The sequence below is a fragment of the Saccoglossus kowalevskii genome, chromosome 3 (genome assembly GCF_978046115.1).
Source record: "Saccoglossus kowalevskii chromosome 3, keSacKowa6.1, whole genome shotgun sequence".
NCBI classification, from domain to species: Eukaryota; Metazoa; Hemichordata; class Enteropneusta; family Harrimaniidae; genus Saccoglossus; species Saccoglossus kowalevskii.
The window spans coordinates 37,478,754-37,505,415 of NC_140643.1; the positions used below are offsets into that span (position 1 = coordinate 37,478,754).

At 33.4% G+C, this 26,662-nt stretch overlaps 2 protein-coding genes across 2 annotated transcripts in view; both read right to left on the reverse strand.

The window, feature by feature from the left end:
- LOC100372547 (S-adenosylhomocysteine hydrolase-like protein 1) overlaps positions 1-14,266 on the reverse strand; it is a 54,132-nt gene extending 39,866 nt beyond the window's left edge. Inside the window, exon 1 of the mRNA XM_085497159.1 lies at positions 14,006-14,266. The gene's annotated coding sequence lies outside the window, so the exon portion shown is untranslated. The remainder of the gene's footprint in view (positions 1-14,005) is intronic.
- A 3,523-nt stretch (positions 14,267-17,789) lies between these two features.
- On the reverse strand, positions 17,790-26,508 carry LOC100372848 (uncharacterized). Its single transcript, XM_002740508.3, has 4 exons — positions 26,375-26,508; positions 19,157-19,210; positions 18,526-18,662; positions 17,790-18,352 (listed from the first exon to the last, which is right to left on the reverse strand). Exons 1-4 carry the CDS (start codon positions 26,493-26,495, stop codon positions 18,104-18,106), a joined length of 561 nt encoding a protein of 186 aa, XP_002740554.1. The 5' UTR covers positions 26,496-26,508; the 3' UTR covers positions 17,790-18,103.
- Positions 26,509-26,662: the final 154 nt, after the last annotated feature.

Genomic DNA, 26,662 nt, shown 5'->3' on the forward strand with positions numbered 1-26,662 from the left:
TATGTAATGTTAAAGCAATTGGACTTTTGTTTTTTAACAAGAAGTCGAAAATATCACTTTTTACCAAAAATGACAAAAATATTCATCACAATTAGAGAATTGAAGATATCATGGAATGAACAATTTTGAGAGTGGTTCCCATGTAGTACCTATATATGTAATATCAAAGCAATTGGATTTGTGGTTTTTAACAAGAAGTTGAAAATATCCCTTTTTACCAAAAATGACAAAAATATTCACCAAAATTAGAAAATTAAAGATATCATCATGAAATGAACAAATCTGAGAGAGGTCCACATGTAGTACCTATATATGTAATGTTAAAGCAATTGGACTTTTGGTTTTTAACAAGAAGTCGAAAATATCACTTTTTACCAAAAATGACAAAAATATTCATCACAATTAGAGAATTGAAGATATCATGGAATGAACAATTTTGAGAGTGGTTCCCATGTAGTACCTATATATGTAATATCAAAGCAATTGGATTTGCGGTTTTTAACAAGAAGTTGAAAATATCACTTTTTACCAAAAATGACAAAAATATTCACCAAAATTAGAGAATTAAAGATATCATCATGAAATGAACAAATCTGAGAAAGGTCCACATGTAGTACCTATATATGTAATGTTAAAGCAATTGGACTTTTGGTTTTTAACAAGAAGTCGAAAATATCACTTTTTACCAAAAATGACAAAAATATTCATCACAATTAGAGAATTGAAGATATCATGGAATGAACAATTTTGAGAGTGGTTCCCATGTAGTACCTATATATGTAATATCAAAGCAATTGGATTTGCGGTTTTTAACAAGAAGTTGAAAATATCACTTTTTACCAAAAATGACAAAAATATTCACCAAAATTAGAGAATTAAAGATATCATTACAAAATGAACAAATCTGAGAAAGGTCCACATGTAGTACCTATATATGTAATATCAAAGCAATTGGACTTGCGGTTTTTAACAAGAACTTGAAAATATCACTTTTTACCAAAAATGACAAAAATATTCACCAAAATTAGAGAATTGAGGATATCATTACAAAATGGACAAATCTGAGAGAGGTCCACATGTAGTACCTATATATGTAATATCAAAGCAATTGGACTTGCGATTATGAAATGAACAATCCGAGAGAGGTCTACCCAAGGTACATATACACCAAGTATCAAAGCATTCAGGCTTGTAGTTTTCAAGAAGAAGTCGAAAAAGTAAAACATTGACACGGATGCAGGACGACGGAAAACAGACGACGACGGACAATCACTCATATGATAAGCTCCGCTCGACAAAGTCTACAGCGGAGCTAAAAATTTAAACATGGCAAGAGGAGACAGTCACAATTGAATGTCTAATTTGTGGGAAATAAAATGCAAAATAATATCTCTAAAATAGTCTAAAATAATGATAGATTTTTCTATTGGCCATTTAAGTGCAAAAATTCATCAAATATTGGACATGCATGGACAGATATAATTCTAATTTGATACATGTACATTGAATATCATGGGATCTAATGATCCATGTCATTTTGGATTCAAATGTCTAACTTTTGTTCTAAATAATGCTGTTCTGGAGTCAAATATCTGAGACATGCAATAACTGATTGCAATCTAACCTAATATTATACATCATGTCACACATATTGACTTAGTTCAATCATTACAAGTTTCAAAATGGCCGACCCATCTCAGTTTTATTTACTGTCACATGACAGAAACTGTGTCGATGAATGACTTTTTTTCCATGTTATTTTTCTGAAAACATATTTATACCTCACTTGGTCATGTACTTCCATTGGAAAGCTATATCCATGTTATTTGTTGTTGTGCTAATCTAAGAGATGTATCAATCTTTGAAAGAAGCGTGAGTTCCCTTAAAATATTTAAATACTAATTTGAGAAAACAGGCTGAGCGGAATTACAATGTACAGAAATAATAATTGACAACTTGTTATGTTGTTATATTAAAATATAGTAGTTGATGTATTATGGTAATTTATGATTTGTATTTACATTGTTGATTTATGAGTCCTTTGTGAAAGATGCACATATGGTGTAGCTCTCTTTTAAAAATGTGCATATCACAATATTTCCTTTATTATACTGATATTGTATTATACTATATTTGTAATTTTATAACCATTTTTCCAATTTCTTCTTTTTTAGCTCATTTTCAGTAGAAAATTTCTTGACACGAAAAAAAATAATGCATCTCTATGTTTTACGGTAATTAAAAAAACAGCATCATAACATCACATTTGAAATGATTTCATTATTTGTCTAGCTTCTCATTAATATTTACCTCAGAGTTATTCTCTCTGGTGTATTATTGCACTATTAGAAGCACCTGTCCAATTCATGTTGCATTAGAAGGTGTTGAACCTTGATTCATCTGTACATATATAATATAAAACTAGATAGTCACTCACCAAATATTGAAATTTAGTCTCCATGAATGTACCTTTCAAAAAAAAAAAATTAGGAAGAGATACTTTATAAATGATCTAATTAACCCAAATAGTACATTATTGTATTCTTCTATACCTCAACTTACTGAAAACCGCTTTTTGGCAAAAGTGTCTGGAGAGTGCCTGCAATAATAAATATAAAGCTCAAAAATCATCAAAATCGTATCAAAACTGCTTAAAATGAGTTGGTCGACGTAATGTGATGTGAGAGATATAATACCAGTATATAATTTGCTCTATTAGACACCCATTCTTATTAAAAGCACACATAAAATAAAAATATTATTTATTGTATAATGGATAATTATTTTGATGATAGATACACTTCTTACATAATACATACAAGTAAACGCACATGCTATAACTAAGAGTAAATATTTGCATTTACATTGTATAGTAATATTTTCTAGATATTATAAAATGGACTTGAGTCAAATAAATCATTGATATTTCTTAAGTACTGTAGAATACTTTATTTTTGCTTGGAATTTATTTTCGCTGAAGGGATGATTCCGTGAAAATAAAATCCAGTGAATATACTTTTTTTCCTATATTTCCATTAAACACATCAAAAATCAGTGAAAATAAATTCCATACAAAACGCCCAAAAAGCCTTTTCAGCGAAAATTAATTCCAGCGAAAATAAAGTATTCCACAGTATATGAGGTGAGATATAGAACAAATAAGTAATGATTCCAGATTACCCATGGATGTGGTTTACAGTTAATTTATAAAATAAAAAAAAATATGAATTCCCTATAGTGATCACAGTTCGTTCGAATTGGGATCTACATTTATAAATATTTACAACAACTTACTTTTAACACAGGTTGAGTCTGAAACCATTGTATAAGTTAACGGTATTGATCTTCTTGTTACATTTGGGAATAAATTACAATTGTTGAACAATACCACTTTTCACATTGTCATGAAATAAAATTGCAGTTTTCAAGATACAATTGTAAGGTTTTAGACAGCTGACTTAAGTAATTGCCATGGCAACAGTTCAACATATGCCACACGATACTTACACTTACCATACATTAACCCGCTGAACATAATCAAATTAATTGTTTCAACATTTTTGTTGTCAAAAATTTGGAAAAAAAACTTCAGTAGCCATTTGGGCTCAAATTAACAAAGATAAAAATACATATTGTTGGCGGGAAAAATGATGGCTGCTCAAAGTGTGAATCCTTGTTGAGATAATTTCCCTACCAAATGACTGTATGGTGTCATGATCTTAGCACTAATACTAACTCTTGATGTTACTCCTTTACAGTAACTGTAAATGCATTAATTATTCACTGGGGTTTTTTTTTAATTCGCTAAATTAAATCAAAATGAACTAGTAGATTAACGATAGAACTCATTGTTTAACTTAAATTCAGTGAAATTGCTCAAAACATCAAAATAGTGAAATTTAATCTATTCTATCTCACGTAAGGTTGATACTGAAATGCTTGGTGTGCTGTTAATCTGTTAAGCTGTCAAAATGTAAATTTACAAATATATTATATTTTGAGGTTTATGAATTATTCTACATTTGAATTAATTGAATATACATATTTAAAATTCAAAATATATAAAATGTTAAAATACCTGTTATGTGGATATGTACGGCCAAGCAAATAGTCGGAATTACATGTAGTTAAGAAGTCAGGAATAGTTATTTTGAAGCCTGGCTCAAATTCAAAGCCTAACTTTATTATATTATACATGTAAGTACATATAGAAAAAGAATAGCAGACAAAATCACAGTGTATGAATGTTTAGACATAAGCAAATAATTTTTTTCATTATTGAGTGGGTGTATAATGACCAAACAGGTAGACATAAGTTTTATGTTTTTATATATTAATTTTGTATATTAATTTTCTGAAAAATTACAAATTTACACTCTTCTATTTCCAATACTGGCTTGGGCTTCTCAGACATGGAAGACCCTGTCTGTATTTACTATTTCCTACATTGTAAATATTCTTCAATTCGTAATGTGATTTTTATGTACTGATATTTGTTTACAGAAATCTTGTTTATGCACATTTGTTCAGCATTTGATGTAGCCATCAAACATATGACTAACTGCTGAAAACTATCATGAATAGCTGGAATGAATGGGTAAAATACTGCAGCAGCAGCAGATATATTATGTTTAAAAGTAACTTTTTAATTTTGTTACCCAATGACTACCTGAGGTGGTCCTCTTTCATATAATACAATAGAGCTGACATGTTGCTTGTTTTTCTTTCATATATTTATAACAAGGTAGTAATGAGATGGCATGGCATCACAATTAAAGAAAACAGGTGTGCTTGAAGATATTCCCCAATGACGAAGTCAAGTTATATAAAAATGAAAACTATATATTTACTGTGTACTAGTACTGGAAGTTATTAGAGAAGATTATTTTAAGCCACTTCTAGTAATAGCTGTCGTTTTTAGCATGGTTCTGTCAAAAGATGTAACCAGATATGTCACAATGTTGGTTTGGAGGTCAAGATCAGTGCACTATTCATTCATTCATTCATTCATTCATTCATTCATTCATTCATTCATTCATTCATTCATTCATTCATTCGTTCATTCATTCATCCATTCATTCCATTCATTTCATTCATATGTTACATTCATTCATTCATTCATCTGTGACTGTATTTCATACAGGAATCGAGATACAAGTGTTGTCATAGACTCACTAGATAATACAGCTATATATATATCAGCTCTATGTATAAGTGTGATGCACTATTGTTATTGCATGACCAACTTTAATTGGGAAAATTGATGACTATCGTGGTGCTGTATGGTTTAGAATCATATGCTAACTTTGGAAATCCAGGGGGAATTCTGTGCAAACTTTGAAATAGGTTGGGTGGGTAGAAGATTCAGTAGGTTTGACATAAGGCAATCAGCATGTTTATTAGAATTATTTTGGAAATACACGTACTGATGTATTGAAAAAGGAAAATGTCAACAAAAAGTTTTGAAGACCTATGTATGTGAAAAGAATCCAATTGCCGCCCCTTCCATTTCAAATGGTCAACCCTTAATCTTTTTCAAGGGTTTCAAATTTTGCTCACTGTTTATATGACAAGGATTCTTTATCAGATTTGGTGAGTAAAATTTTGCTGATAGAATTGGTGACAAAAAAGAAGCAGATGGGAAAGAAAATCAAGATGCGAAATGACTTTATTGTGAACAAAACATTGCTCATCTTTGTCACATGTATATGTACATGTCATAGATGACTAGTATATTGACCCCTCTTTAGTGTACTTGATTAACATGTATACTTGGCCATGGTCCAAGCTGCTTTATCAATATTACCATGGAATTGCAGCAGCTCTTGAGGTACATTACCTTACTTAAGTCACAGAGACAAAACAAAAGAAAAATTAAAATGAAATGATAGTTGTAAAAATTGACCAGAGTTTTTTTAATTTTTTTGGTTCTAATTATGCACGTATTACAATTTTTAATTTATTTTCAATGTCTAATCACCTATACATGTACAAAATATCTCAGTGTGTACTTTTCATATTTGTCTTCATCCGTGGTATATAGTTGCCGTTCCTTGTTGTTATACTGCCCTCAGTAGTATTTATTATTATTATACATCTGTCACCGTCAGATACAGCTTGCTGTAATTTTGCGGTATTTTACAGGGTATTTTCATCCTACCATATAAGAAAATGCGAATTCCAAATATGGAATGATTACGCAAATACTCCCGCTGTACTGTCTTCATGCATACTTTGAGGTATCTTCGTAATAACCTCATACATATTATACACAGGGACACAAGCGGCTCACCGTTTGCTCATAGGGTGTCCAAAGCTGAGTTACAGTAGCACAGCAACACAAGACTGGAACTGAGTTTATACATGTTATAATGTATGTGCTATTACACTTACAGGAAATTAACCAAATGAAGAAATATGTTCAATTAAATTACATGCAAAAATACTAATACTGATTTGAAGCCTAGTGTGTATGGGTATTGAGTTCTATATGGATTTGAAATATTTGTGATGATTCCATCATTGCATGTAAAGTTATTAAAGTTGACCTGATTGCGATCTGCACTTTATAGATTTATATTAAATATTTGAAATAAATGAACGATGACATGATAATTAGTTGTATCTATTTATATAGATGAATTATTCTTAAAAGTCTAGTAAAGTAACCCAGCTGGTCTACATAACTACATACTGTGAATGCCAAATATGTCAGTATGCTCAGTTCATAATGACATGTTACTTTTTACACGACAAAACAAAACCTTAACTGGTTTCACGTTTTTGGGGAGTGTAAATTTATTAAAGCGCCCTGTTCGATATGGGACTCATAGCGACGTATACAACGCGTGTAAAATACATTGTTTATTTACATGATATTCGAACATGCACTGCGCGACGACCACCAAGCTTTAACATCCCCCTGTTTAAAAGATATGGTAATTTGATTGCAAAATGGAGGTGTTCATGTGACTGTACACCATTACTTCACAATTATGTCACAAATTTTGAAACACTCCTCACATATTTATAATCAATCATCTCAACTGAAGCCAGTCCAACAAAAAGTGTCAAAACAAGACTAAGTATAATTGCATTCACTGTAAGTTAATGCAGTGTTTTATTTATTTATATATTTGCTTGTCTATGTCTGCACCTAAATTACAATATATTGAGGTAATACATCACATTTTTGTTATTAAATCTTATCTGAAACTTAAATTACATGAGTGGTTCACTCACCTTCACATTTGATACAGTTAAGATAGAACAGTGATACAATTATTGAATGTCATGAAGCATACACATATCGAATGTCATGAAGCATACACATATCCCCCCTACCAGTTCTTAAGATGATAAATCACCACTGTTATGACTATTAGATGTCTAACTTCAGCTTCAGTTTATTTATTTAACTTAAAGTGAGGTGCTAGTAGTACTCATACTTATCACAATTAACCCTTCATTAACACAGCAATAAATATCCCACACAAAAGAGGTGACAGTGACTTCAGATAAAAAATAAGATTACGCAACCAATTTGGAATACACTTATGGTAGTCTATTTCTCTAATATCATCATATTTTATCAGATTATTTATAAATTTTAAATCATACCATCATATGCAATATGATGAAATTTTATTTTCACATTGAATTTATTATTCGCTGAAGGGATGATTCAGTGAAAATAAAATCCAGCGAATATACCTTTTTTCCTACATTTTACATTCAACTCATTCTCAAGTCTTTTCAGCTAAAATTTATTACATTATTATACATCTGTCACCGTAACACCACAAGTTACAGCATAGCGAAATTTTGCGGTATTGCACTGGATATTTTCATCCTACCATATTAGGAAAGACGAATTCCAAATATGGAACGATTACGCGAGTAAGCATCCTCTAATAATAAAAACAAACATGGCTGCTCCCAGGTTTTGACCGAACCCCACACAAAGAAGTTCACTAAATCTGTTCTAAGATTTTGGGTTTCGGTATTCCCATGATGTACTCCTGGGAGGAAAAGATGTATACATTTTAATAATATAAGGTTATTACGAGAATACCTTAAAGTATGCACTCAGGCAGTACGCAGTATCCTCGCAATAACGTTATAGTACTGTATTTGGCCATTGTTATAATTCTTTAAAAAAGAAATCTTGAGATATTTCCAATATGCTTCCAATATCTTAGACGACACAAGAGCTTCCTTCTTTGATTTGGAATTACATGTATACCTACATAACGATATTTGTGTGAGTGAAATTGACTATGGTGCTAAAATATTTATATACTACATTCATGGATCATGCCAGTTACACTGTTTACTATATATATGTTGCAACAAGTCTGGGATTGCTGAAACATGAAACAGGATCATTAAGTTGACATGACTAGATTTTCAATGCATATTTGTTTTTGCTTTACAATAGTTGTATATTCCATACAGTACCCTTATGTTTACCCACAGATAATTTATTCGTAATTTTGTTAAACCATACTGTACACTTAGGTATAATATGCATGGATAATTTAGGCATTGTTGTTATTTTATTGTCTGATAAGTTGACAACTGAGAAATTACCATTTTTATTTGGTCGCAGGACGAATGAGTTTGATAAATATGTAAGTAAATTTCAAGTTTTTGTATACCAGTATACATTTATATAGTGGGATTATTCACAGTCCCTCTGGACTGTGGATTGTTGTTTAGTTACAGGGTTCATATTGGCGGGGTTAAACTATGGTCATATGTGGTATTGATTACGTTATATTGCTATGTAATGAGACAATGGTGAGGTCATTGTCCTCAAACTATTTTTTTTTTTTATTATAGACAAGTTGGTGATCAATCGACATGACGCAATGGTATCATAATGCATTGTGGGTACCATTCCATACAGTCTATAGTATTTACACTAAAGATTAAAAATTTTGATCTGGGCCTGTGAAGATATTCTCAAAAACTACTTACATTATTAACATTATTAACAACCATGAGATTGTAATGTCAACTTTATAACATTTGAATTGTTTAACATGCTGACTAAATATATAATTGTGTGAATTCAAGGAAAAACTCACTGCACCAAGCAATTTCAGACAAATTTGATTATTTTAAAGTTTCTTGTAATTTATTCTCTGCAATTTTATCTGTTCTTATATCATCAATTAGACCTTGGAGACCAAAGTTATTGTCATCTTTCACAAAATAAACCTGCACAACTATTTTTTGCTATTTTACCTTTGAAGACTTTGAATAAAACCTGTTGTCAATCACATAGTAGGTTTATATTTATCCAAAAATTAACAGATATTCTGGAAAAATAAAAAACAATCAGGGAGTGTGGATCTCAACTGTGTAGCTCACCCCCCTAATATTGTGACATACACCTAATTAATGTCCCTGCATTCATTTTGTCTATATTATTGGATTCCTTGACCATGAAAACGTATCATTTGGAATTATATTTACATCAATATTACTTCAATAGTAATTCGCAAAATGCTACATCTTCATAATGGTGGTTATTTAATCAGCCCCCAAAATACTACTAGTGAAAATCATTCCCGAAATTGATGTTTCCATGACAACTGAATCCACATCTCTACCTGCTCTACCTACCGGCATGCATCAAAAGCCACCTCGCCTGAAAGTTCAGAATCTATTCTTACATTTTTGAAATAAAAATTAAAAAAATACATTCCCAAAAATGTTACTATGGAAACCAGATTCAGATCTCTGCCAAAATATAATCGATTGCTCCCGAGTTCATGGTACCCCTCCTGATAATTTCATGAGAATCCATCAATATCCTTTTGAGTTATAAATGAAGAATCATTCCCGTTTCTATGGTAACCTTTCGTATATCGTATACCAGAATGGATTCATGCTTAAATCAAAGGCAACCCTTCCTAGGAGAATCCATCCTTAAGTTTTGGGGTTATCCTGCCAACAGACAAACCAACACTACCGAAAACAAAACCCCTTGGATGAGGTAACAATGCCGGTACATATAAATGTGCAACGTGTTTTTTATAACTACATGTACCTACATTATGGCGGTAAAAACATATCAGTATTCTCTAGTACGGTATTATTAGAAACATTGATTTTCGTTACTCGTAAATTGGTATATTTCATTAAAGACTATATTTGTACGACGAACTTTGCCTCATTTATCGAACTCCATGGCGCATCGAAACAAATGAAGGACACAAGTCACGTCTTTGCCGGCACGTATATTATAAAGCCATGACAAAGAGGCTATTCCTATCTGCACTTTCCTATTGGAAAGTAAGACGGGTGGGTAAATTAAATTAAATCATTGAGTGCACATTAGACTGGTGCACATGCGACTGATATACTAAATGATCATAACCTTGACCGTGGACCAACTGCTCACATTATTAACAGACGACCATGAGAGTATAATGTCAACTCAACAACCTTTTAAATTGTTATAACGTAAACGTGCTGACTAAATATATAATTGTGTGAGTGAATGTAGTATTCACCAAACAATTTTGCTATTTCAGACTTTGCAATTTTGTTATTTGAAAGTTTCTTGAAATATTGGATCGTTTAGTTTTGAACGTCAAAGTTGTTGTCACCTGTCACACAATATTTTTTATATTTCTTCCAAAATTTTTAATAAAATCTGTTGTCAATTGGATAGTGGGTCTATTTGATTTTATATTAACAGAAAGTATGTGCAACATATACAGTACCTACATTTTGGCGGTAAAAACAAAAACATATCAGTATTCTCTAGTATTGTTAGAACCACAGACCATAGAAAGTCTCTAAGGTCTAATGTTAGAGCACAATTATAATTACTCGTAAACTGGCATGTTTCATTACAGACTAGATATGTCCATATACGGCAAACTTGGCTTCATTCATTAGATTCCATGGTGCATCAAAACAAATAAAGCACACAAGTCACATTCTGCCTTCATTCCTATCAACAGTCCTGTGCGAATTTCGATCTGAGGAAATATACTGTGCTTCTTTTTCGGAGTAAAATACCTAATTATATCATTCTTTCACGTACGCTATTTATATCTCTACCATTCAGTACCTTCGTATGGTACTTATATAGTGATAAATTAATTATTATAAATAAAGTCCTGGAGTTTATATACGCCATGCGTGTACGAGTAGCGAAAATTATGTTATTCATTTCCATTGTTCTAATAAAATTGACGCTATTTCAAGGTTGTAAAATTAAACTATCAACTGTTGAATATTCATGACCTAACTCGGAACATCATGTACAGTATTACAAAAACCAATGTTCGACACCCAATTCTAGGTACTCGGATGTTTGTTTGATCCCAGCTATGATCGTTGCTTCTTGGGCACGCGTCAGTTCCAATGGCTGCGGGGGAAATGCGCCTGCCGCTGGTAGCTCAATATCTTGTATACACGTGATCAAATTTCTTTCTTGATGTTCCATAAAAAAAAGAAAGAAAAAATGTTGACATGTACGGGAACGTGTACGCGTATTATCATCAGTTTGTGTGTTTTGTGTTCTCGCAACGTTTTTAAAAAATAAACTCGGGCCAGAAACACATTTTTTCTTATTACCTTTGTACTACTAATGCTCCAGGAATTTTTCAATTATTAGTTGTGCACGTGAATCTTTCTAAATCAATCTATCACCACGATCACATTATATATTACATATACGGTACAATTGATCAACAGACAATATTTGAAGTTACTATGAATTGAATTGAAAACAAACATAATTCATGAAGGGGTATAGGAACATCGACTATAAACTGTAAAACATGTCTGTTTAGCTAGCACATTATTTTAGCTAATTTAGCTAATCCGCAATTTCGCTAAATTAAGAATATAGTATATTCTCACGGCAATATTATTGTCACTAAATTAAGATTCAGTTAATTCATGCATTGAGTCAAATTCGCTAAAGTGGTATGTAGTTATTTCAAAGTGTTTTACAGTATACTGGTATGCCATATTCAAACAGCCTGTGTGATAACACCTCGTAGGGGGCGTCACAAATTACAGTCGCATTGAATGACGTCTAAACAAATTACGTAAATTGAAGGCCTGGGTCAGAAATGTAATGCTACTATAATTATATTTTTAATGTATCAGTTACATTACCAAGATATTTTGCTTCCCCCATGGGAAATCATCAACTACCACTTCGACAAGATATAACGTATTACCTATAACAACTCACTGCCTTACATAAAGTCCATGAAACTTATCAGTGAGGTATTTATCCCCAAAAGACCATCCATTACTGATCAAAGTGAAGTCAATAAGAATACGAGTGTCAAAACACTGTCGCGAATTAATAAATAATGGTAATACATATAATATTGTGTTATCTATTTTTTTTTCAGTGATAATAATATCAATAACACAACATATCAGTCGGCATTCTTGAACTTACGCAAGTGACATGCACGTATTTCCTAAGCTCTACTTTCATATCCGTTTGCACGCAACTCGATATTTTACGCAAAGTGAAATAAACCCGGCTTTCGCGGTACGGCTTTCGCCATTTACACAGTCCCGTGATATTTTATTTTATTGAAAAAAACACCAACAAATAAACAAGAAACTATATGCAAGTCTACATTGTTTACTATTTTATTTACAAACTGCTCTTTCTTATATAAGTTAAAGGGGCGTGGTCGTCGTGCCGCGTCGTGTTCGGTATGGGACTCATAGCGACGTACTTACAACACGTGTAAAATACTTTTTTTTTGTTTAGTACAAAAAATTCGAACACGCGCTGTGCGACGACCATCACTCTTTAAGTTGGTTTGCTACCATTAAAACAAATGATTGAATTTCCTTGCCCTTTAAGCTATGATTTAGTTCATGCTATTGTTCTGAAATCCGAGATAAAAATATATGGTTACCAAACAACTTTTCGCACAAAAGACAGGTCAAAGATCTATGAAAAGGTCATTTTTGAGCCATTTACGATTGATTCCCATGGTAAAAAGTTTTCACCATATCATATAAATTACTTTTGGATACACATGGTGACAAAATGGCTTGTAGTTATATGAAGGGTACTCATGGTTATCAATTTCTGATTACTAATCATTTTCTGGAAATAATGTCTTTGAATATTTGTAGACAGGTTTTCTCTAAACAAATGTTTCGAACTGGGAAACAACCTGGCGATGTGTGTCAAAGTCAATAATTATCTAAAACATTCGAACACCAACAACCTATAAAAATGATACTCAACACATATTCTCTTAGACCCCCTTTTAGGTTTTTACAAGGTCGTCTATGAGGAGTTCAAATTGCAGTATGATACCAATACAAATGCGCGCGCACCCTTTTCAAGGTACACGTATATAGCTCCAGCTTACTGTGCACACGGAGAAATGGACGGATACGAATCCGTGCGGCGGCACGATAAGGATGAGTAACTTTTACTGCGATCATAGTGCATATACTAGTACGTCACAGCGCTAGCAGACAACTTTGTTACACGACGCAGGGGGCCCAGTGCAGGACTGACAGCGAGTTCACGCATACCGGAAATATGGAATTGTCAATGCACTCCTATCTGTGGTATTATTAACATTAACCACATACAATATATACATACTGTATGTGTGGTACACATTGGTGCTTAATTTCTTCCGCGAGTTTTTGAATACCTTTAGATTCCCTGGGCATTGTATCGCTTGTGTGTCCTTGGCCAGTGCCGTAGAGGTGAACGCACTGCAGCTATACATTGACCAAGGATTACCTCCAATATGCCCTGTACTAGTTATGTCCTGTTAACGGCCAGCGGCGGAGTATTGTCAATTACCCAAGTGTACTGTTTCACAAGGTCACATTAACCGGCACGTAATCGCGATCACGACAACTCAGGGAGAATTAAATGTGAACCCGTCTGTTTGCTGTTTGGGATTTAAACTAGTCAAGTCACGGGCAATGTGTCCAGGAGTATAATCAAATGAAATAAAATTAAAACACTTACCTCGATGTCAAAGTTCGTAAATTTCACGATGGTTGGGCCACCTCTATAGGTTTCGTCATAATGAACCTTCCATATGTATCAGGAATCTAATGAAGTTCTCACGAAAAAAATATTGAAGTTAGAACTATCTGCTGGTGTTCAACATAATGTTAAAAGTCAGCAAAATTGTCACCGGGTTTATCATTAGCTGTCTATTTCATTTGGCCCATAATGCACGCGTGTATTGGGGAGACCAGTACATGTGTCTCACTGAAGAGGGTATTCAGACCATAGCGTGGGCGAAACTATTCTAAACACCCATATTAACGTCGGCTTATAACAGAGGGACTGAAACAATGTATCACAGCGGCTGTTAATAGTTTGTATGAATGTTTGTTACACGAAAAACGATGAAGCAATCTTTTTTTAAGAATACAGTGGAAATGGTTTTACCATGGATACAAATAGATATTTTCAGTTAGAGTTATGAAGGACGATGTGACCGTGGGCATGTTTTTGCATATTATTATTGACTGTATGTCTATTGTACGGGTCTATGAGTATATTGTATAAACTCTATTTTGTCTAGCACATTTGTGTATATTAATCTATATTCAGTCATCTATCTTCTCGCCAATATGTGCCCTATATATTTACGTAATAACCCGTCACATATGTAACAACAAACAGGCTGTAGTGACAGTCGGTTCAGAGCTACTCCATCGATTGATTAATAGTGCTTCAATATGTTCACCGATCCTGAATAAATATTTTGTTTTATAATTCTGTTGCATTGCGAAAGGGGTATGCTTGTTTTATAACTGTTCCCTTCATCTTAAAAAATTCAAACTGAAACGAGAGGTTTCCATTGGCCAATTGAAACGTTTTTAAATGACGTAGATGCGTTGTGGCTTGTTGATTAGTTAGTTCACCTTCCATGGTTGGTTGGATTCAACTGCCCTTGCCATTTTTAAAGATGAGGGAATGGGTTTGTTGTGCCGATAGTAGATGAAACAACAGCCATAACTGATACTATAGAAAGTTGGAAGACAATTGTAAATGTTTATTCCATACTGTATGTCAATTTAAAGGGCGGTAGTCGTCGCGCCACGTATGCGCGAGATGTATGGGTCTCATATAAACAAAGATGGCGACTTTGACTGTTGTGCAGATCACCGAGTACAAATTGTGACGTTACGAAGCTTTAATTAGATATTTTTTAGGTGATTGGAAGGTATCGAAGGAGTCGCCGGTGGTAATTAGTGAAAGTCGCACCCAGGTAAAACCTCATACTTGTGATTTCCATTTGAAGAGCGTATTGGATTGTGGCAAAATCAATGTTTATCAACACAAATGTCGCACATGCGCAGCGCGACGACTGCCGCGCTTTAATATATCGTCCTACAACCACAAAAAACTTCTGTGACGTAACGATAAACTTGAAAATACGTCGTTCACAACATCGTTTTCAACCTGTAATTACCGCCAATAAAGATATTTGATGCATTCCTATCCATATATCAACACTTCGTCGATAAAGAGCACGACTTGAAACGAGTTTTATAGAAAAAAACAGCAAGGTTTTCGTCTCTTTTGTCTACACACAAGAGAGGCAGCTGTTGGAGGAGATTGTTTATGGAGTGGTTTGGTCAATAATATATCGTGTTAGTTTCCGTCGATTTCGTGTATCAATTGGAAATGAATGGAAGGGCATGAAATGAGTCAACATACAGCTGTGCTCGGGTGAAATTTAATCTTTGTTAGACAAACATATAGTTCAAATTTTATAAGTCGAGGTGGGTAGATGACCTCTAATTTTTAATTAATTCTGCCTTCGTGGTGAAGTAATATTATTCAGTGATTTCACAACGACATGGCTTCCTATAAGAGGCCGAAAGGTGGAGCACAGTCCCTCTATCATATAGATAGTTAGAGCATACATCCATGGTTAGAGGGACTGTGGTTGAAACGATGTTGTGAACGACGTATTTTCAAGTTCATCTTTACGTCACAGACGCTTTTTGTGGTTGTATGACGATATATTTAATGATAGAGGGACTGTGATAATAGGTTACCCGCCAATGACCACTATCGCTTGTTGCTGGGAAATAATTCAATACCTGTCTGTTACTGCTCCTTGGTGTTACTAATATCAGCTTCATGTCTGTATTTTAATATTCTAAATTGACTAACTAATTTTGTAGTTGCTTGGTATGTTTTTCAACGAGCCTACAAGTCGCCGACGTACCCCCGGTAATCGAAGGGAATGTCAAGTACACTAGAAACCGGCCTGCTTATAATTTATTACTCCAGACTGTGATTTATTTATTTCAAATAACATTGTACTATTTCATTTTCAAGAGAAAATTTTGATTTTCAAATTGACATCGTTTTCACCCTTTTGTTATTTCGACGTCAGGGAAACAATATGTCGCTAATAGTAGTAGTGTTATTAATATTATGAGTACTAATTCTCTCTTTGAAAAGCCTTATGTAACGTTTTCATTCTCGTTAATAAAGTAGCATAAAATATCATCGTAAATTGTTTTCAAATGTCACAAACTTTGTGACACAAACTTTGCGTAGGAAATCGGCAGCGATGTAGCCATAGGTGGCGCTATTCCAAAAAATATAAACATTTCTTTATGTTGCATCCGACAATGCGTCAGTATTCGATACTGTTAGCCCTATATTGTGGATATATACACAACCTTACTGATATTTTTTACTTTAGAAATTTAACATGGAGATTTTTCCTTAGCAATGTTAATTTTAGTAATTAAGTGACATTACCATAGCAATGTTGCCTTATTGATTTCACCTTAGCAATGTTATGATGGTGATGTTGCATTAGTGATATTAATATACCGGTTGTAATGTTATAAGTAGTTTGAAATGAACATTCATAAACTGTACTTGGTAGTACATGCATTTGAAATAAATATTGATGTACATAAAAAAATACTGTCTCTGACCACAATAGGTGCTCGTAATATTGCTAGGTTTTGTTTATAACTAAAAATATAATACTTTAGAACTGCTTGAATTCTCTTGTATTGAAAGGTTGCTCCCATGAACATATAACATGCATGTAGTGGGTCACCTGTTGTATTCAATTCGAGTCTCAAGTTTTGCGACTCAGGTTTTGCATGTTCATCATGAGAGAACAACTTGGTCTGAAACTCTCAAAATAACTAGTAAACATGGACAGCTTGCAACAAAGAAAGATTCAATTTATGAGTAAACCCAAACAGTTTGAAACAAAAAAACTTAATGATTCTGGAGAAAAGTGTCAGTTACCGGGTAAAAAAAATAGATGCTTACGCTATAAGTAGTGTAATACTGTAAAATGACTACTTTTCATTGGGTTTAAATTTCAATGATTTAGCATTTCAGGCATATTCAGTAGGTTTTAACTTCACGGTTGTTATCATTTTGATAATGTGTTCTATGCTAAATTTTACATGTTCACTGGGTTTTATTTTAGCGCATTTTTCAGTCAGTGAAATAAACAAAATTAAATCTAAGTGAATAATTAATCATTTTACAGTAGTATACTTTTTTGCTTGTATCTATTGTCCTTCAATAGCGGACAGTTTTCATTCAGCATTTATTAGGAAAGTTCTCTTTCTTTGTTTTAAACAGTACTGGTTTACTAGTTTACTAGGAAAGAGATGTTTTTTTAGAACGATCTTGTTGTCACATGATCTGAGCGTACAACCTTTCCTTCACAAATTAAAAATGTGACATTTTTTTGAGCAGCTAAAACCCTGTATTCAATCCAACAAATCAACACAGATTACAATTTTATTTACAATAATAATATATTTCTATGATCTTGTCAATGTTTTCTGTAACTACTTTACTGGTGTCATCTGGTGGTGCTTTGGATGAATATGATAAATAATGTCTTCCTGTATTATTCTGAGGTTTAGATGTTTCACTTGTTTTCACTTTAAATGTATTGGACACAAAGCTGCATCCAGAAATCAAACTCAAACAAACCTTGTTTTGCGATAATAATAATGACAATATCAATGTCACCGACAGTGTTTTTTCTCATTTTCATTTGGTGATGTCAATGCCCAGCGTTCTAAAAAACCTTTTTATTTTCCTCTACTACCTCAAAGTATTATCATTGGAATTACACATAGTCTCAATCTCTTCAATAACAGGTTTCTTTTGACGAGTTCTAGTGAGTTTGAGATTTGTTTCAGTTATTTGTTTTGCTTGTAAAAGTACAGAATCATCATCATCATCATCATCACTGGTGTTACTAGGTGACTTTCCCATTTCCCCCTCCTCATCAGATGAGTCTAACTCACTATCTTCATCTGATCCACTATCTCTCTCAAAGAGAGCAAGGTTCTGTAAAACAGAGAATATAAAGTCAGAACAGAATTCTTTTTGATATGCATACAGGTTCCAGTGACCAGAAATAAATTTTGAAAGTCTCTAAAATTATAATATATTGAATAAACTAAAAGTAATCACTTAACAATTTTTAGAATTTAACTTCCATTCATCAACTTATCACTTACCATTTCAATAATAGGTCCATCAAAATTCTGTATATTTTCAATATCTACATCTTTATGTGGTGTTTCTACAAGTGTTTTTTCCAGTACTTTATTTGCATCCGCCATAGCTGGTAAAAAGTCTTTAACTGATTGTAATACTATACAAAGAAATAAACAACAGATAAGGTAAAGTATTTGGTGTTAACTACACCTGTTTCTGGTCCGCACGCACAATCTATTCCAAAACCAGCGGTTGAAAGTTTGTTTTTATTTATTTAAACAAACAAGGCAAAAAAGAGAGGGAATGTGCCTGTCTTGTTCAAAAATGCACATATCGACCTTCTTAATGTTTCATAAAAAAAAAACCCAAAACATTTTTTTTTAGAAACTTGGGACCACAATTTAGATCTAATTTAGCCTAAAATATATGTGCATTTGTCATAGGTCAAGTTTACAGGATTAAAATGACAATAAAAAAATAGTGTGCAGCTGATTACAAGATGTGAAATAGAACCTTGGGTTTGTATTTAACCCACCATCTTCCTTCAAGATGCATAGGCTCATAGTGGGTTATATGAACAATGCCCTCATAGGTGACACAAACTGAATCTACTGTTTTCAAAGAAAACCCAGATGGCTTACATGTACCTACCTGAGGAAGGTTCAGGCCTGTATGTTTTTTTCTTCTTCAGCAAAAGTTTTGATTCTGTAAAAATTTGCAAGAAATACAGTGAAGGTATATCAGTAAGAAAGTTATTTCTAGTATTATTTTAGATCACAGAAAAGAAGACAGTTTTGTGAAAAAGAATCAGACTGTATCACACAGTACGTGTATTTAGGGTATATTCCTGCAAAAAAAATATAGTCATTTTGTATAATAGAATAATATTTTTCAATCAATATTTTTAGTTCTTTTAATCAAAATTATTTCAGCGAACACTTTTCATAAATTATCATAGAACATGTGCTTTTATTTTGGTTTCTCATCAAAATTGAGTTATTTGGTTGTTTTTTCTAAACTTTGATAAAAAAAAAAGCTCTTTAGGCCAGACTTTTTTTATTCCTTGTTTCTCGAGTTTTTATAAGGCAATTTTTTTGAGAATGGCGAAAAAAAAAAAAAATTAATTCTTTTTTTCCCATCAGATTTGTGTGATTCTCAAAGAATTGTAAGTGAGATCATTGATCGGAGAGAAGAACTGAAATAAAATTTTATTCCATGTATAACATTGTTTCTTATCTGCACGAGACTTCGGTACTTTGATCATGATACTCCCACGAAAATGCAACTTGGGTTTGTTATGTGGCGGGCGAAAAAAAAATGAAGATAAAAATAATTTTTTTAGCAATTTTTTGCACTTACAAGTCAGCGGGTGCAAGAAATTACGCTGAAATAAAATTTTATTTTTATTTCATTTTTGGCTCCTGTTCATTCGGCGGGTTCGCGAAACAAGGGATAATAAAAGTCTGGCCTTACCAGTCATGCATGATGCCAGAAACGTGAATGATTTTTGTCTTGGTCTAAATAATTATGTCATGTCACTTAGGCTATTTAAGGCATTTTTAAGCTGATCTAGAAAAGTCTAGGGAAAGTTTATACATGCAAAGACTGAGCATGTAACCCTGTATGGACCATATTTTCTGTATTAGAAGTGCATCTCCAATAGAAGTGCATGTACACCATTACATTTATTATTTACTGAATCATTTAGATATTACTTTTTTTGATCGTATAGACACACCTTTGACATTTACATAACTGCATGTGCTACTAATAGAGTACCCCTGGTAAATACAGTATCCATTTTTTAAAAATATTTTTGGGCCAGATAACAGTTCACTCGTCTCTCCTGACTTGCAAATGCTAAGTGCTGACATGTAGTGCAATATGATATAGAAACATATTCCTTGTTTGGAACTACATGTAAGTCACACCTTCATATCATAATTGCAATTTAACATGCCATCCTGGTGTCAACCAGACCCAGTCACAAAAAAAAACCCAAAGTTGAATTGGATAGTAAATGAATCTCAGCCAGTGGATTTGGTCTTCCTATTTAATCTGTGACACACTTTTGTTATGGTGTTCAACCAAGTCTGCATTTGAATTGTTCATGAGATAATAATGCGACACTGTGGACAGAAATATGAGAACAATTTTACATAAAACACCTTTTAATATGTGTGAACATGGAAATTATGATACAAACAGTGATCACTATAAAATCAATGGGGCTTAGACATATTACGAAACGACCCAAAAACGAGCCAAACGACCCCAAAACGAGCCAAACAACTCAAAAACGAGCCAAACGACCCAAAAACGACCCAAACCAGCCAAAAACGAGCCAAACGACCAAAAAAACAAGCCAAAACGACCACAACAAATCGTCAAACAAAGACTGTCCAATTACCGCGATATTATTGCGCCAGCCATTTTAAGGAGCACATTGACCGATGGGGGCGCTGTTATCATCTGGATTGCCACTGTCCCGAAAACCAAACATAAATATTACATAAATATCTGAATAAACAATGATTAATAATAAACACATACATAATATTGATGAACAATAATAGTAAATAATGATAAATAAGCAAATAAATAAATATTTACTAGAAATAAATATTATTACAAAAAAACATAATTTATAAATAATAAATAAATAACAACAACAAACATACAAAGTTTGACAACTAAATTGCTAGTCAATAAATTTATTCATTTGTTGGTTTATCTTTAAGATACCACAGTAAGACTAATTGTTGGTCTTAATTTTAATAAGGTATTTTTACTGATTTACATGTTAAACAAATCATCTGTCCTTGTCAGCCTAAATGCGTGTAATATGAATTTCGCATCATGCCCACTCTAAAACCAAGAACCTGTCTTTTCATTTTCATTTTAAGTATTGATTCGGATGACGTTTTGTGCAGACAGCATGGGACAAATGCAAGTTCTGATAATATTGTTGTGCCACTAAATCATACTAATTGTCAAATTTGCATAATAATTTACCATTTTCCCTGCAAATAATTTTATATTTTGAGAACCACTTATTTGATTTGAACTTATACAAACATTTGAGAGAAATTTTCTCTCCCTTTACTATTACAAATACCCATAAAAAATAACAGTTATTTCACTTTTAAACTCTCGTGACTCGTTTGTACCTCTGAGTTCATCAAAGTATGTATCCGACGGTTTCAAATTAGGAGACAATATTATTTCCAATGTTGATTAAGATGGCATGAATGATCACACCTTTTGTGAACTTTTTGTTGTATATAAGGTCAACGCTTACAGATAATCGGACAATTTTCGGCAAATGTTTTATATCGTTATATGCACGACTGAAAGGTGCTATACTGGTCGGATTTCGTCCGACAGTTGTGAATATTGTACGTGTAGAACCCTTGTTTCCCTGATTACAGAATTCTTGTTGACGTTCCTTTATGCGTTTTGTCTTGTTCCGTCCTCGGCGACAATACAAGTAAGTAAGCATATGGCCGGACATGGGATTATGAGCACAGCGTATATTCATTTGATATAGGGTTTACCACGATTACGAAATCATATTAGTAGCACTAGCGGAGTTAGGGGGAGTCACGCAAGGCGCCTTCCCACCTTCAGCCCGCAAAAAAAATACCGGGTTGATAATTTCAGATAATTCCAGAAGCATATTAATTACTTACTTTGCATAATAATTTTGCAGGCTTTCCCGTGCATAACTTCTAAACCCAGAGATGGATTTTTTTGTTGATTTTTTGTTCTTATTTATAATATTATTTGCCATTCATAATACCAAATTGTTATCTAGATCTGTCGTGCCCATTATCATAGTGAATATACTACCAGTACCCTCATACGGAAGGATGGTTGATTGACTTTGGGGTTGAATGACCATATGGCTTCACTAAATCTAAATATATATTCCTTGACATTATGTGAATTCTGGGATACTCTGATACCAGAAATAAGAAAGAAATACATTATCAGTAGAACAATAATCAATGGATGATTTTGTTCAGTTTATTATGTCATACGATATAATTTCATTATCAGAAACTTGGTCAGAGTACGATGAGCAACTCTCTGACAATTTCCCAAGTTTTATTGTTTTTAATTATTGTCGCCCTAAAATTAAATCACGTGGACGTTTTGCTGGTGGAGTAATTACTCTTATCAAAAAGAATTTGGTAAATTATGTAAAACATATTAAAAATGATTTGCCAGATTGTTTATTTTTTCTTCTCAAAAAGGAATTATTCAATATTGGAAAAGGTATTTTATATTGTAATATATGACAGAATTGACGCTTATAATAATGGGATTGATTTATTAGAAAACAGTTTGTTAGATATTGTTTCCAATTTGGAGGATGTGGAATTAATTTTAAGCGGGGACTTCAATGCCTGTACCGTATTTTAATACTCCCCGCTTTGCAAAAGATAATATTGTAAACAACTTTGGGCGATGACTTTTGTCCCTGTGCTGTTTATTTAATGTACATATTCTAAATGGGAGGGTGGGGAATGATGCTCGTATTGGTGAGTTTACATGTATTACCACAAATGGAACCAGTACTGTCGATTATGTTATATTATCCTCTAATTTATTTCCCAAAGTCGCCAACTTTTCAATTATGCCCCCAAAACACAGGCACCTTGGTTTGATGTGGATTGTAGAGGATGTAAAAAACAGGTGTACAAAGCATTGAGAAAATTCCGCAATACAAACGACATCACTGACTTGCAAGACTATCGAGCAAAACGTAACAATTATAAGATTAAATGCCGTGCAAAGAAATCTGAATATATAAATTGTCTAAGATCAGATATTGAATGTATCACTTTCAAGTCATTTTGATCTTCTCTAAAACGCATTAATTATTCCACTGGTCGGGTTGGATTGACCTTGTCAATTTCATCCGACCAGTGGTCTGAATACTTCAGTACTTTCTTCCCCTGTTCAAATGTAGAAGATTTCCCTTTAGCAAAGGATATAGAAAATGTGATCGATGTAGCATATGTTTTTCTGCTCGACACAGATATGGAAATAGACTGGGACCTTTTAAATGGGATTATTACGGAGGAAGAGATTCACCAAAGCATAAATTCCTTAAAAAACGGAAAAACAGCAGGACCGGACGGTCTTATTGGGGAGTATTTCAAGGCATCAATAAATATTCTAACCCCTTACCTAAACATTTTTTTTAATAATATCTTTGACTCTGGTAATTTTCCACATGATTGGGCTCGGACAATTGTTGTACCCATTCACACGAAAGGAGATTCAGACGACACAGGAAACTACAGGTCGATTTCGTTACTCAATGTTTTGGGAATTTTTTTTTACATTCATCTTAAATAAACGGCTTTATTTCTGGGCGGAGGCCTTTCAAAAGGTAGACGAGGCACATGCGGGATTTAAACGTGGTTATTCCACTTTTGACAATGTGTTTGTTCTTCAGTCTATTGTCCAGAAACAAAAAAACGGGCTAAATTCTACTGTGCCTTTGTAGACTTTTCGAAGGCCTTCGACAGAGTAGAGAGACAACGACTTTGGTATACCTTATTAAAAGGGGGAATAAGTGGTAAAATGTTCAAAATTGTGACAAGTATGTATTATAATGTTTTGCAGATTATTTTGAGTGCCCAATTGGTGTTCGCCAAGGCTGTATATTGAGCCCCTTTTTATTCTCCTTTTTTATCAACGAGTTGGTAACTGAACTGGAAACAACGGAACAACATGAGACTCAACTTTCCCCGCATGATACGGAATTATTTTGGTTATTATTCGCGGATGATGTAACAATGTTCTCTGATTCAATAGTAGGGTTGCAACTTTATTTATTGAACTGAATTTATATTGCGAAAAGTGGAAAATAGTAGTAAACATAGAAAAGACAAAGGTTATAGCTTTTAAAAAATCATGATGGCGGTCATCTAACGAGAAGTGGTACTATGGGCCGGGGACCACCCGTAGAAGTGGTGTCATACTACAAATATCTAGGTATTGTATTTTCCTGCAGGTTGCAGTGGTCTTCGGCAACTAACGTTTTGGCCCAACAAGCAAAAAAAAAACAATGTATTGCCATCTCAAATAATACAAGTAAAATAGGTTCCCTGCCCTATAAAACTTTTTTCAAAATTTTCGATTTAATGGTCTTGCCAATATTAACATACGCGGCAAAGATATGGGGTTTTAGGAAATATGACACTTTAGAGCGAGTCCAGTATTATGCATGCAGACGATTTCTAGGCATTTCAAACAGAGCTCCGAATAATAGTGTTTTGGGTGAATGTGGGAGATATCCCATTTACTTTTATACAGCAAAGCGGTGTGTGAAATACTGGGCGATATTGGCCAATATGCCATCTTCCAGGTATCCACGCAAATGTTACAATATGTTGTATAACATAGAAGAGTCAGGGTTTAGCTCAACGAAAACATGGGTAGCTGAAGTGAAAAACTTGTTATTTCTATGTAACTTAGATGAAACGTGGCATGCCCAGGAGGTTAAAAATATCAATATATTTATGTATGTTTTTTGCGAACGATTCAAATATTTCTTGCATCGTGAATGGGTTGGGGACATATGTACAATGAATAAATTAGAAACTTACAGAGAATTCAAAACTACAATTACACCCGAGCATTATATATTTTCAGTTAATATCTTTAAACATAGAAGCTATTTAAAATATCAAGATTCCGTTGCTCAGCCCATTGTTTGCTTATTGAAGCTAACCGAGGATAAACGGAAAGTTTGTACTCTCTGTGACTTGAACCAAATTGAAAATGAATATCATTTTCTTTTAGTCTGTACATTTTTTGCAAATTTCAGAGACAAGTACTTACCGTATTTCTTTTATATTCCACCTAATTTTACTAAGTTCATTTACTTAATGAAATCAGAAGATACAAATATTTTGATGCGGCTTGATGAGAACAGCGCCCTCATCGGCCGATGTGCTCATTAAAATGGCTGTCGCAATAATATCGCGGTAATTGGACAGTTTGATGATTTGTTGTTGTCATTTTGGCTCGTTTGGCTCGTTTTTGGCTCGTTTGGTTCGTTTTTGGGTCGTTTCGTAATATGTCTAAGCCCAAAATCAATGTAGTTATGCTTGACAGTGAACTTTGCTAATCTTATACCCAGCTTTAGAACTTTGTGTTTGTTATGTGTATGGTCACAATATACAGCGGCACACACAAGTCAGTGATATGATATTTAACATGCCTGCTGCAATGGCTGTATTTCTCTGTTGTCACTAAACAAGTGAGTATCTGCCAACATTTTCATATGAATAGAATTGAACACCATTCACTGGACAGAATTTAAATTATATTAATGTCCCTGTGGGCACTTTTTAATATTATCATATTTTTCTCTGCAATAGCAGAACCCTAAGGCCAGTGAATGAGATGACTCAATTACATTGTCAAACTTCAAATATGACATACAAAATATATATCACACATTGTCAATGTACTGCCTTATGCATTCAATATTTCTATATGTTATTTCCCCTTTAAGAATGCTGGTCATTTTCTTGTAAGAGTAATTCAAATCTTGTTTGAACACCTCATGTACATTTGTATCAATCTTGTTGACAGAAAATACCTTCAATGAACAGGTTTCATTTGACTTTGGAGTGATCGATCGATCATAACATAGTACAACCATAGAACTAAAGTATTCTTAGTTTCATCGTACAACATAGGTCAATCAGAGCAGATAAAACTGGAGCAACACGTGCATATATTTGAAGGAATTATTAACACTCAAGGGAACCTCGGCTTCTGTTTTTGGTTCTGTGGCACATGAAACGGTACGATATTCCTCCAAACACAACATGAACTTACCCAGTAGGTTACACTCGATATTTAACAGTTCTTTTGACGAGTTTTCATTTTTGTTGGACATTTCATAGATATTGGGAGTGTCCGATCGATCACATCGCGAAACATTACTGGGGGCAGCCATATTGGAAAATCCCTGGCTCGTTTCATGATTGGGAATTAGTGACATATTGATTAGAATAAGCGTGTTTCTAAATATGACAATTCACATGTATATAATGTACTATATTAAATTCACACATTCTTATTATTGTCTCCGTCAATATTATGTTTGTGTTCATAAATACTTAA

Excerpts from the sequence above, each read along its gene's own strand:
- LOC100372848 (XM_002740508.3), bottom strand. The coding sequence starts at position 26,495 with ATGGCTGCCCCCAGTAATGTTTCGCGATGTGATCGATCGGACACTCCC. Across the intron at positions 19,211-26,374 it reads TATCGAGTGTAACCTACTGG|AATCAAAACTTTTGCTGAAG; the intron begins GTAAGTTCATGT and ends AAATTTTTACAG. Across the intron at positions 18,353-18,525 it reads ATGGACCTATTATTGAAATG|AACCTTGCTCTCTTTGAGAG; the intron begins GTAAGTGATAAG and ends TCTGTTTTACAG.